At 39.2% G+C, this 13,419-nt stretch overlaps 1 protein-coding gene across 1 annotated transcript in view; it reads left to right on the top strand.

Annotated features, from left to right (window-relative positions):
* Positions 1–12,488, top strand: part of KCNC2 (potassium voltage-gated channel subfamily C member 2) — a 93,091-nt gene extending 80,603 nt beyond the window's left edge. The window contains exons 3-5 of the mRNA XM_042872546.1: positions 4,174–5,104; positions 7,499–7,666; positions 11,569–12,488. Of these exons, the coding sequence (XP_042728480.1) occupies positions 4,174–5,104; positions 7,499–7,666; positions 11,569–11,705 (1,236 nt within the window). The 3' untranslated portion in view covers positions 11,706–12,488. The remainder of the gene's footprint in view (positions 1–4,173; positions 5,105–7,498; positions 7,667–11,568) is intronic.
* Positions 12,489–13,419: the final 931 nt, after the last annotated feature.

The raw sequence follows: 13,419 nt of genomic DNA, 5'->3' as shown, positions 1-13,419 counted from the left end.
AAGAATGATTGTACTTGCTCAAAATGAGGTGTATATGCTCTTATGTGCACAGCCAGATGTATACATCTTATTTACATTGTTATGAAATTGTGGCATTATCAAAGAATCTTACATTATGTAACACATATAATGGTGTTTTCTTGCCTTTCTTCACCATCACTTATGATCTCCTCTAGGATAAGAGAATGGATTACTCGACTGATTTTGGAAATTGTTGGAAGTCTTTTTCCTTCAGGGCTAACAAAGCATCACTGAATATAATTTTACAGTTAAAAATTCCCAGCTGCTTTACCAAGTGCCAGGTGTACTGTGGCCTCTCACAGTGTCACTGTTGTGCGAAACAGTAACAAACAGCTTATCAGGTAGTTCTTCTACCTGTAGTTGATCCCTTGCTGTTTGGCATTTTTAGAAAGATCTGAACCGTGGTGAAGTCTTTTTCTGAAATGCAGCCCCAAGATAGATGTCAGTTATTTTCCTGCTTCTAGATGTAGGGTCTTGCTGAATGCACATTTAATCTTTATTATAACCAAGTTCTTGGTAAATTTGAATTTGGTTAGCCTGAATGTAATTTTCTGTTCTTTCCATACGAAAAGCATTCATAGCTGCCTGCAGTCAGCAAAGTGTTGCTGCTGAAAGAGGTTGCCCAGTATTTTATCTATTAAAACTCCCCACTCAAATTACAAACTACAGCACTGACATAACTTAAGTGATGCTCAAATTCCACACATTTGTTTGCTTTGTATCCTGTTGCTGTGCAGAAAGATGCTGGAGGATCCTGAAGTAGCATCCCAAGGGTCGTTCTTAACCACTGGCTTAGAGTCTGATAAATTTTCTGTCGCTGTTAAGGAGAGGCTTTGCAGAGATCTGCTGAGATTAATTCATTTAGGCTATATAAATCTGGTTGTATTTGCTGACTCTAGCTGTTTCACAGAAACCGTATGGGTGTGGAGGTGTGTTGGTGTGTGTGCTAGTGTGCTGGTGCCTTGGTATAAGGTGAGGAAGAAATGCACTATGAACGTGTAGAAATTTTGTAGTTTGAGCAGAAAAACGTCACTGGTAAAAACTGACCAAACAGTATAAGATTGCTTGCCTAGCATGTGCCTAGAAGCTCAGACTGGATGATAAGTGGTCATTTCAGTCCCTGAGTGGGTCCTTTTTGAGAGAGAACAGATTTAGAGTGTTTGTAATTGAGAGGCTCGGTATAATCACTTTGTTTCATTGATTGAGGAAGGTAAGCCATAACCAAGCTGCTAGTCTCTGTTATAGATGTATTAAGTATGTGAGTTTTGGATAGATATATCTTGTCACTCTGAATATAATACGCTTAACCAGACCTGCATTGCAAATTTAAACTTGTCTTCTAGAATCAAAGCAGTTCTGTCTAGCAGCTGTAGAGACAGCATTCTGTTGTCTAACTAACAGTCTGTGTTAGGAAAATGGAGCCACTCAATATTAGACCAGCCCGAAGGAATTAGTTTAGTGCATACTGGTAAATCTGTGGGCTAATACTACATTCAGTGATTGATACCTGAAGTACACAAAATCAGTTTTACCACAGTATTGCATTCAGGATTAAAGAGACAGAACGGAGACATATTTGCTTATGACTGCATTTCTGTCTCCACTATTTTATATATATATATATATATTTCAAATAGGATTTGAGATTGAATTGTAATGTGTGGTAACATATCATTTTGTTGTGTTGCTTTCCTGATATCACATGATGGTACACTTTCAGGATGCTAGATTTGTAAGGAAGCTCAGAGGGTGGGATGTGTTTTTAAACCTGTTTAGGCATCATTTTGTCTCTTTGGGTCCTTACCACTTTTGAAAATATTCAGGTCTTCTGTATGGTGTTTTTTTCCCCCCAAGTAATAATACTGGACGTAAAACATGTCAATTGGAAAATACAGAATAACACACATGTTCGCAGCGTGTTGTAAACACTGATTCAGAGAAGAAGCATTTAAATACACTACTTATTCAAGTACCATACCTACTTGTGGAGCAGTAACATGGTGGTAAAGAGCTGATATTAGATAGAAGATAGCCTTTGTAGCAGTGGAGCAACTGCCCAGGAAACACATTTCCATTCAGTGCATTTTACTAGGTGTAACTAAGTTTATCTCACCTTCTAGCTGTCTTTCTGTGAGATCCTGTGCTGGAAGTTCCGTTTGCTTCAATGACTGGATGACTTGACTGTGATAACAGAGTTGAACATCAGCCATGCATTTTTTAAGTCCTTAACAATCCGCGTTATATAACTGCATTTTATGTTTATGTGTCACTATCAGAACTGAATTTCTGCTTCCTTATTTGTTCAACTTATTCTGGATTTGCAATTTTGATAACAGGAGTTAGATCGAGCACTGATAAGGCACTGCCATGACAGTGAGAGGGACTCTGCTTTTGTCTGAAAGTGTTGTGTATGCTGCACTCCCCATTAAATACTGCTAAGTGCCTTCTGAGTGAATGGAACAAGACACAGTTCAGGGCTGCCGCTCGAGATCTTAGTATGAGAATCTGATGTGTCGACACAAGTGTCAGCCAGCTCTTCTGATCTACTTGCTTGTCTACATTACAAGGATCATTTTACTGCTGGGTGATCCCCAAGTACTTAACGAGGTCATTAGTCTTAATAGCTTACATAAATTAATAGGTGTCTTTCCTTCCTCAGAGAAGCAAGATAATAAATACATATCAGTAGAGGGCTAGAAGGATGTTTAACACGTTGCATTTTGCATTTTGGATTTTTCAGACTTTCTGTATAGATACAATAAACTGTAATGCTCAAGTCTGTGCCCAAATTCTGAGACTTCGAACGTTCCTGAATGTAACCAGATGTTTCCCATTAAATGATTGTGTGTATTCCTGAAAATGGATAAAATATGTATTCTTCTAAATTTGATTTCAGAAATGATAACAAATTAGAGGGCTGAGTTGTCAACCTCATGAAATTCAATAAGCCTAAGTGCTGCACTGGGATTAGGCAACTCTGTATCTACGTACAGACTTGGGGATGAGAGGCTGGAGAGCAGCCCTGCAGAAAGGGATGTGGAGGTTCTGGTTGATATCAAGTTGAACATGATCCAGCAGTGTACTCTGCAGCCAAACAGACAACTGTACTCTAGGGTGCACCAGGCCCGGTGCTGCCAGCTGAGTGAGGGAGGGGGTTGTCCTGCTTCATTCTGAGCTGTGTGGCCTCATCTCGAGCAGTTTGTGTGCCACAATATCGGAAGGGCATAAAATTATTTGAGTGTCCAAAGGAGAGTGAAGGGTCTGGAGGGCAAGACGTATGAGGAGCAGCTGAGGTCCCTGGATGTGCTCAGTGCAGAGCAGAGGAGCGGAGGGCAGCGCTGAGCTCTGCTCTGTGTGACAGCGACAGGGCCCAAGGGAACGGCATGGGGCTGCATCAGGGGAGGGCAGCTGGGCTGGGGACAGGGTCTGCACCAGAGGGCGGTGGGCATGGAACGGGCTGCACGGGAAAGTGGGCACAGCCCCAAGTGCTGGAGTTCAGGGTGCATTCAGACAGTGCTTTCAGATACAGGGTTTGATTTTGGGTGGTGCTGTGTGGAGCCAGGAGTTGGACTCAGTGGTCCTTGTGGGTCCCTTCCAACTCGCGGTATTCTATGATTCCATGAATCTACAATTCTGTGACTACCCTGTGGTTGTGGATGGTTGAAATCCAAAAGAAGCCTACCTTTGGAACGTGTTCCTAAGACATTCTGATGTTTGTCAGACTAGATAGGAACTCCTGAACCATAATCTCAAAACCGGTAGAGTCAGCCCAGTTTTCCCCTCTTCTTCAACAGCCTTAAATATTGCTGCAGCTGGCATGTATGTAGGCTGTTGATAAGAGGCCTTGATAGGCTTAGCATGGATTTGAGATTTTTTTTTTTAACCCCTTTTTGGAAGAGTTGCACCATGTTATTATAGTGTCCATCACAAAGACTTCTCTTGCAGCCAGACTCCTAAGGTATGTGTGAGAGCTGTCTGCCACTCCTCTGTCCTGGATGCAAAGTTTTGTGTTCTTGAAGTTGTGAATCACTTGGGCATGAGCCAGTAAAAGATTGATAATGAGCACTGATATGTGATTATTGTGATACGATATGTTATTGTTGTGAAAAGCTGTGTGGTTTTGATATCTCTTTTTCCCTTTTCTTATTTCAGTTCATCGCCTTTGCCTCCTTATTCTTCATCCTAGTTTCAATCACAACCTTTTGCCTGGAAACGCATGAGGCTTTCAATACTATTATAAATAAAACTGAGCATGTTGTCAATGGAACAGAAACTGTACCACAGTATGAAATTGAGACAGATCCAGCCCTAACGTATGTGGAAGGAGTCTGCGTAGTATGGTTTACATTTGAATTTTTAGTGCGTGTTATTTTTTCTCCCAACAAACTTGAATTTATCAAAAACCTCTTGAACATCATCGACTTTGTGGCCATCCTGCCCTTTTACTTAGAAGTGGGCCTGAGCGGGCTCTCCTCCAAAGCTGCTAAGGATGTACTTGGTTTCCTCAGGGTAGTAAGGTTTGTGAGGATCCTGCGAATCTTCAAGCTCACACGGCACTTTGTGGGCCTCAGGGTGCTGGGCCACACTCTGAGAGCCAGCACCAATGAATTTTTGCTGCTGATAATATTCTTGGCACTCGGTGTTTTGATATTTGCCACCATGATCTACTACGCAGAGCGTGTGGGAGCTCAGCCCAATGATCCATCAGCAAGCGAGCACACGCAGTTCAAAAATATCCCTATTGGCTTCTGGTGGGCTGTAGTCACCATGACCACCCTGGGATACGGGGACATGTATCCACGGACTTGGTCAGGTATGCTGGTGGGAGCCCTGTGTGCGTTAGCAGGGGTGCTCACCATAGCCATGCCTGTGCCTGTGATTGTTAACAACTTTGGGATGTACTACTCCCTGGCCATGGCAAAGCAGAAACTGCCGAGGAAGAGGAAGAAGCACATCCCTCCGGCTCCACAAGCTAGCTCTCCCACCTTCTGCAAGACAGACTTGAACATGGCCTGCAATAGCACACAAGGGGACATCTGCCTGGGCAAGGACAACCAGTTGATGGAGCACAACAGATCATCAGGTAGGACCCACTGGAGATGCATGTTCTCTGAGAACGCTTTATAGACCAGTATGTTTGGTAGGGGTCAGAAAGCAGCCAGTCTTTCTGCCAGGAGAAGATGTAGCTCCCACCCTTCTCCCCTCCAGTGTTTGCGTGTGTCAGTCTCATAGAGGACAAAATAGTTATAGTGACATTCTCAGACCTCTATGTAGCTGGTCTATACAGTTTTGCTTGCTCTGTTGAGAATGCTTTCCTGCTGATGATATCAACCTTTTCTTTTGCCTGTTGTTTGTTGTGTTATATGGATGTTTCTTGTTTTTCTGCATGACTGTGACTATTTGAGCAGCCACTGTGTCCCACTCTGTTGGACTCCATGGTGTTTTGCCTCAGTGTTTGTCTCTTGTGTCAGCTTTGCCTGTGCCACATCGTGGCCTGTTAAGCAAGATCCTACAAAGAAGCAGTCATTTAAAAGGAGCAGGTGCTTTACATCAAAAGCCCAGCACTCAAAGGAGATAAAGAGAAATTCTCTCTCTAGTTTTCTTTCTATTTGGCATTCTGCTTCCCTGGCTAGAAAAAAAATCTTTCATCTGTGTTAGATGAGACATTGCACGACATTTACTATCAATTGGATGATAGCAGTAAAACTGATGTTGATTTTTTCAAGAAAAATGAAAATGGCAGCCCCTGACAACATCCATGCTATAAGTGTTGGTTTTCATAATTTTTAATACCTTCTTCTCAGAGCTTCATGGAAGAGGATACTTTGTGCTAATTGCTGTGAAAACATATATCAAATGACAGCCTCTGCCCCTCTGAGCCCATGCCCCATATTCCATATTTCTTCCAATTAAAGAGGAATTTTTCTCAATATAATTAAAACATTATTTTTAATAGGGATTTTTTTTTGTTGTTTATTTGTTTCTTGAATGCATTCTTTCTTAAGCAAAATGCAATCTGATTACAAAGCTTACACGCCAGTCATTAGGTGCCTGTTGGAAAGCTGATGATTGCTAAGAGAAAAACAAAACAAAGCAGTACATGAGTAGTGTCATTCAGTAACTGAAGTTTATTTTTTCTAACGAAGAATCTGGAAAATCAGTTTCTGAACAATATCTTTCTTGGTTCTGTTGCTTTGTTGCTGAATAGCATTTATCTTCAAAGAAACTCAGCTTCAGTCTCTGAGTGAGTGTTCACAAAGTTAACACAGCCTTTTGAACATCCTAAATGTATTTACGAGGATGGAATCTTTGGGAGGACTTACACTGAGGGTGAAATATAGTTAGTTTTACAGTGCTTTGACTGACTTTCAGACGATATCTTTAAAGTAAAAATGATAACAGCTTTTTCATGCCATCAGGTCCTGCCAAAGGTATTCCAGAATGGAGGAGGCTCAATGTGATCAGAGCAAAGAGACACTTTTCTGTATCTGCAGCTTTATTGACAAGGTGGTGTAATCATTGAAGTTAGGTGAAAAACAGATATGCAAAAAAGAAGTAATTTTAAAATGTAAACTTTTTGGCAGTGCCAGCACTCACACTGTACGTTCTGACTTTATTTCTGGTAGAAAACGCTGTTAAAGTAATTAGGAATCTTGTGCAAAAATTTTAGGCTGAATATAGCCAGTGGCACTAAAAGTTCACAAAAGCACATGCTCAGATTTAAATGCAAAGGTAAAGCAGAAGCCAAAATCATGCCATTACCTGTTATGTGCTGTACTAGCAGAGATTTATTTCTTGAAGTGTGGCCTGAATCTGAATCGGTAGATTTTTTTTTTTTTAATAGTCCTTTGGGAGACCCAAATCAAGAGAGGTAAGAGTTTCAGTGTTTGACAAAATAAACCACACAGACAACATTTAATGTTGGGTACTTAAAGTGACAAGCTGTGCAAACATTGCAGCAAGTACAGATATGAAAACTAAGTGTGCATAGTGAAACAGGCTTTAGTGTCAAATATTGATAATTGAACCCTTCTGGGGGAGGGGTTATCTTTACAAAGTGCTAAGTAACATATTCTAAGTAAAAATGACTAGCATGACCTCTTACTTAATAAAAAGGATATAAAAAATAGAAAATGCATCTTTAAATCTCTGAAACTGACTACTTACAGTCTTTAACAGGCAACTAACTGAGCCTTGTTTTGCTTCTTTCTTATTTCATAGTCTAGTGGAAGCTTATGTGAGACATAAAAACAGGAAAATCAAAAGATAATTTACTCTTGAATTAAAAAAAAAAAAACAAAAACAACTTTTTGCCATTTTATGCTGATTACTGATGAACTGCAATGTTGTTTTCTAATGATTTACCTTGTAACTACTTTTTGAGTGATGGGAATATCTGGCGTTCTACATAAGCTCTTTGTGATGTCTCATTTCCTCATTCATTCTTGTCTGTAAATGGGCATGGTGCTTTAACCAGTGTTATCAGGTGAAGACAGTGCAGGAAGTGAGCAGCCACTCTCACCTGGTGAAAGGCTCCCTCCCATCAGACGCTCTAGTACCAGAGACAAAAACAGAAGAGGGGGAACATGTTTCCTACTGACAACAGGGGATTACACGTGTGCTACTGATGGAGGGATCAGGAAAGGTATGGACTTCTTTCATTAGATCATAAAGATCACTCAGCAGTGTGCGTGTGAAAAGCAAACTTAGAGTAAAATGATGTGCACAATGCTCTTAGAGGAAAGACTGTACGACAGTGTATCTTTTTTTCTTTATTCCTAGTCATTCTTTTCCTGCTTTTCTTTTAAAAACTCATTTCCTTTAGTCTTCATGAGAAGTGCTTGATGTTGGACCTTCATATCACTTGTGCCTTCATTTGTCTGTTACTTTTTATGGACAAGCCTGCAATTCAGACTTTACTCATTCCACTACTCGTCACTTGATACCATTTATCACTTTGAAAGACAAATTAATTATTTAGTAACTTTGATCCGCACTTAATAACTCAGTAAAAATTACAGCTGAATAAATTATATTTAAAAAATCGAAATACCAGAAGTCAATAACATTTTTATTTCTGGACACAACAAAGCGTATCGATGAGATGCTATTTAGATTTATTTCAAAGAAAAATTTGGATTTATAGTGCCACAAAACATTCCCTCTTTGTAATGTGCTACCTAATGCTAAATGGTGACTGCCTCCCCCAACCAGAATTCAAATACAGTAAACTGCTCTTGATCTTGCAAGGTGCTGCTGTCTTACAAGTACTTCAGCCTCTTCAAGCCTAATTGCTCCCTGTTCCACAGGTTCGGTGCAGCCGTAAAAACCTTTTGGCATTATGAATCAGCCATGATATGGCCACCCAATCAGGCCACAGTTGGGCATAACCTAGGGCATAACCCCAAAATCAGCAGTGCCAGTGGTAGTCTTGCTTTTCCTTAGAAGAGAATTACTTTTTTTTTCCCTGTTAAGCTGCAGCAGTGTTCAAAGGTTACAATTTTTCTGTTCTGTTGTTTTTTTGGACAGGTTTTTTTGTTTGTTCGTTTGCTTGGTTTTTTATTTTGTTTGTTTTTGTTTTTTTTTACTAGCTGTGTCTACTGTAAATGTAGCTGTCCAAGCCAGCAGCAGATCCTAAAGCAATTCGCTTGGTTATTCTGCAAATGCTCTTTATGTTTCAAAAGCTCAGTAGGTTTAGCTTGTGAAGGCAGATGTGTAACCACAAATTGATGTGTATGGTGTTTGTAAAGGTTATCTCTGTGCACCTACATTTTACATATTCCTGTATACAATGTTTAGATTAAATGGAGATTTTTTGGTTTTTTTGCACATGGATTTAGGACTCTTGTCTGCAGCATGTATGTCTTGCACTGTCGCTTGGCAACTAGGATTATTTGCAGTGTCTTTTAGAGTAAGGTTCCAGTCTCTTGAGGAGGTCAGAAGCACCTGAATAACGCAGATTAGATTTGCCATGGCATCCTGCAAGACAAGATTCTTGACTTCTTTTAGAAATGCCAGAATAAACATTTGAGTGTTGTTCACTTGCTGGTAACTGTTAATTAGAGCAGATAAAAAAATAATGGGACAAGTTACCAATTAACTAGTAATGACACATTAATGTGACAACAAAACAGCGTATTTTGTATGGGGAATACATGAACATGTTCATTTCAAAATCTAGATTCAAGAGAAAAGTCATTGTTTTATAGTTTGCACTGGAAAAGCAGGGCTTGAGTTCAGAACTGACATTTTCTCAATGAGAAATGTGCTTTTTGACTGACTCTAATGATAACCTTAAACGAGGTTGAAATGTTTTAGCCACTGGCTTTGAAATTTATTGTAGACAGAGTAGGAAAGCTAGCTGATGAGCAGAAAATATTTTCAAGTAGCATATTTGAATTCTTAAGTTCTTGAATTTAACTTACACATCAAGTCTATTAGTGTTTCATTTAATTTTTTTCCCTTTCTTTCTTTTGGTATATCCTTTCTGTTTGGTTGCTTCCTTGATTGGTTCTTGGTTTTGTTCAGTGATCATTTGTTCTGAGCTTTTCTGCCTTGGCACCTTATCTCCATTTCTCAGATTATACTGATTCAGTGCTAATCCAAACCCCACCAAACTATCTGGACATCACTGATTTTTGGTTTATGCCTCTATCTGTATTCATCTCGTATTTCTGGTTTTCATTTTTTAGAAGTCCTTGTTTGGTTTTTTTTGTCATCTTTACTATCTTCCTCTGTCTTTGCTTTTATCATTAGAAAAATAGCAGAAAAAAATATTAAAATAGTAATAAAAAGGTTTCCCAGTTTCTGTGTGAAAAAGTTAACTAATTCTTTTGATTTTTTTTTTTATTTTTATTTTTGTAACGCATTAAGTTTACACAGGAGGTTAAATATATACATAAGCAGTGTGCATCCCTTCTGTTCCCCTTTCAAACACAATTCTCTCAAATCTGGGTAAATACTGACAGAAAATCAAAGCAGGAAACTGGATTTTGAATGTATCAGCAGTCTGTGAAGCATCGCAGTTCAGCCTGCCCTTGCAATCTGGAGATAACACTGCACAATGGCTAAGCAGACATGAAGGCAGTACATGTGTTTTAAGTACAGGTTTACAGCATGCAATTTTCAGTAGCTAAGAAATATGATAGTTGTTATTATTATGTATGCTTTTGTCTCTCAATTGCTCAGGACCTGTACAAACACAAACAGAATCACAGTTGCTCCCAGAAAATATCTTGTTCTGGGGAGAACCTTAAGTGTGATTTTTTTTCCTGAAGAATATTATTGCTTGTGGTCTGTCATCTGGAACCAGAACCTGTTTCAATTAGAAAACACCATTGACCTGCCGTGATGTTTAGATAGATGTATTGTCACTGGCACTCCATACGTTCTCTGAGAAAAAGTCTCAGTGTTTCACAGCAGGCAGTTTACTTAAGTGTCTTCACATGGCACATGGCATTATACCTTTTGAGGAAGTTAGGTAGCACCAACTGAAATCAATGGACTTCTCCTGCGTGCAGTGAAGCATGTATCTGTGCCCTTCAGGAGCAGCATCCCATCCATTTTGATTCGTGTCATTCTCCTAGCTGATATCTCTCTCTAGGCTAATCTGCTGATCCTATCCTTCATAAGCAGAATTACGCTCTTGCGAGTACTTAATTGTGAAGATTGTGAGGAAGAGAGAGAGCATAGCACTGCTTTTCAAACGTAGCCTCTCAAAGGTGAAAACAATGGGTGTGCAGCTAAAAGTAGGCAGCTGGAGCTCATGGTGTGAACAGAAATGTCTGCAAGTGTGGTGTTCTCTCCAAATTGTAATATATTATGTGATTTCCTCATTTAATTACTAATTCTTTACTGTTTGCTTATGCAGATTAATATCATTTATTTCATCTCAGTCAGCTGGACAAGCAATATAAATTTAGTGATTTAAATTGACCAGTCAGGAAGAATTTGAAAATATGTCAAACTCTGCTATCATATTATAATTTAATAGTGGACACAAAGTTGTAAGTTTAACATTTGTGCAGATGAAGCTTCCTTCCATAGTACATTCAATACTCTGCAGAAATTACTTACAAACATTGATGCAATTTTGTATTTTTTTTTTTAATTTCATTTTTTAAAGAAAAATATTTTTTTATTAGGAATTGATTTTAACAGAGGGTATATCATTCTAACAGCATTTATGGTCTATCTTAATGGGATTATGCTTAGTCACATAATTCACCCGAAAACTCTGTTGTGATCTTTAATTTTACACTCTGCACAGCTCTGTTGAAGCCAATAGAGTGGCACAGAGTGGAAGAACAGGCCAGACCTCTGACGTGGTTCTGTGTTTAATTTCCTGGGAAAGAATAGTTGCAGTTTTTCATAAATTGTTTTATTCATTAACATCTTTTGACAGTACTGCGTCTAAGTATTGAGTTCTTTCGCAGGCAAATTCCCCGAGTCCCAGATAGCTCCTTGGATTACATGACATTGTATTGTTTGTCTTTGTCTATTTTTTTGGCTGAATTCAACTGATGTCTGTGCATTTTCTCATACAAGGCTACGAAAAATCTCGAAGCTTAAACAACATAGCTGGCTTGACAGGCAATGCTCTGCGACTGTCTCCAGTAACATCACCCTACAGCTCACCTTGTCCTCTAAGGCGTTCTCGGTCTCCCATCCCTTCTATCTTGTAAACCAGATGGCATCAACCGGCTACATAATATTAATTCAAATACTGTTTACCAAATATTGGACATAAATGTAGCTTAATCCATAGGCTCCAGAAATATGATATAACTCCTGCATGATATAACTGTCAGTAGTTATAGAAGTGCCACCTGGATAGCTGAAGAATTTTATCTTGGCTTTTGAAGATTATCTAAGGTAGCGCTCCTTCTTTGATCTACTATATTGTCCTACTTCCCTGTGGCAATAAAAGGGCAGTTAGTGGATGCCATTGGACAGTATATACAATAAATAAGCAGTTTTTCAGGGAGATTTACTTAAAATAATGTGCTTCCAACTAATTATCCGTCACTCCATTGAACCTCCATTTCTTGTGACTCTAATCCATTCTGAAGATGTCTGGAATTGTGTCTTGGTTGCACACAGTGTGACTTGGGTCTGCTCATTTGCATGGACCATCCTGTCCCCATCACCTGACAAGCCGTGTTGCCGATCGCGGAGACCACAGAGGGCTCTGGATGTGTGTTCTCGCATTGTAACATCCTGCTGAAATGAAAGCACTGATAAACTGGTCTGCATGTGGGATTGTTTTTCTTTGTTTAACCTTTTCCTTTAGTTTTTAATGACCTACTTGTTTATAAATTGTTTTATTTTGTGATTAACTTACTTGGTACTGGATTACTGTATCAGAGTTCTGAATGTCTCCGGTTGTTTGCACACAGATAACTGCAAAGAGGTTGTCATTACTGGTTACACGCAAGCAGAAGCCAGATCTCTTTCTTAATGGCTTGGGGAAGGCACAAAACATGCAAGAAAGGTAAACGCCATCCAGACTTGCAATGTTAAGCTAGCAAGTGCTGCTTGGTACTGTAGTCATTTCTCTACTCCAGGGTTCTTCAACATTTTCAGAGACTGAGTACCAAGTAAAATTGAGAAGATTACTGGGGGCTTTTTTTTGTACCACTGTAAGAGAGTCATAGTTCTCAAGTGTTTTTTTTTTTTGACCAGACTAATACCTCTGGCTCATGCGCTTTGAAAAATTCTTCAGTGTTTTTTTGAGGTGCTTTGTCCTGTGTGTTGTTTGTCTGTCTGTTTTGCGACCTGTCTAATGTATTCTCCATCTGTCTCCATAAAGCACAGAGATACTCTTAAAATGCCCCCTTCTTTTAAGGCTAACTAAGGACATTTTTCTCCTTTTCTCTCTCCTTTTTTTTTTTTTTTTTTTTCATATGTGTATAGATACATAAATATATTTTTCAAGTGCAAGTTCATATTATGTAGACTAACTAACTCAGAGTGAGCACTCTCACCATTTTTAGAGTGAGATTTAGTAACAACTTTACAATGCTGACCAGTTGCCTATTGCATCAGTCCTCCTAGCAACCAGCATTCCTTACAGTTCTGAAACTGTATCTCCTCTAGTGGCTTTTTCATTCAGTATTAATCTGTGTTTATGCAATGGGACAAATGCAATAGCACATTTGATGTTCTGGGCTGGTGAGGAACAATTACCCTAAAATACAGAATTTTAGAATTACATAGGGGAGTCTGTAGCTACCCAAATCACAAGAGATCCTTGAGATTGTTGAATAATCCCTGACTGTCATGTTTTACTTTTTGTTAGGACAAGAACTGAAAAGTATTGTTAACCATGTCACATGTTCTTCTGTATATAGCCTAGCCCAACAGCATGACCTGCATGACAAAATTCTTGTACAATAA

This window comes from Lagopus leucura, unplaced genomic scaffold (assembly GCF_019238085.1).
Source record: "Lagopus leucura isolate 7727_CA_CO unplaced genomic scaffold, USGS_WTPT01 Super-Scaffold_100008, whole genome shotgun sequence".
Taxonomy (NCBI): Eukaryota; Metazoa; Chordata; class Aves; order Galliformes; family Phasianidae; genus Lagopus; species Lagopus leucura.
The sequence above is the reverse complement of the archived record's forward strand: the minus strand, read 5'-3'. Positions and strand labels throughout refer to the sequence as shown.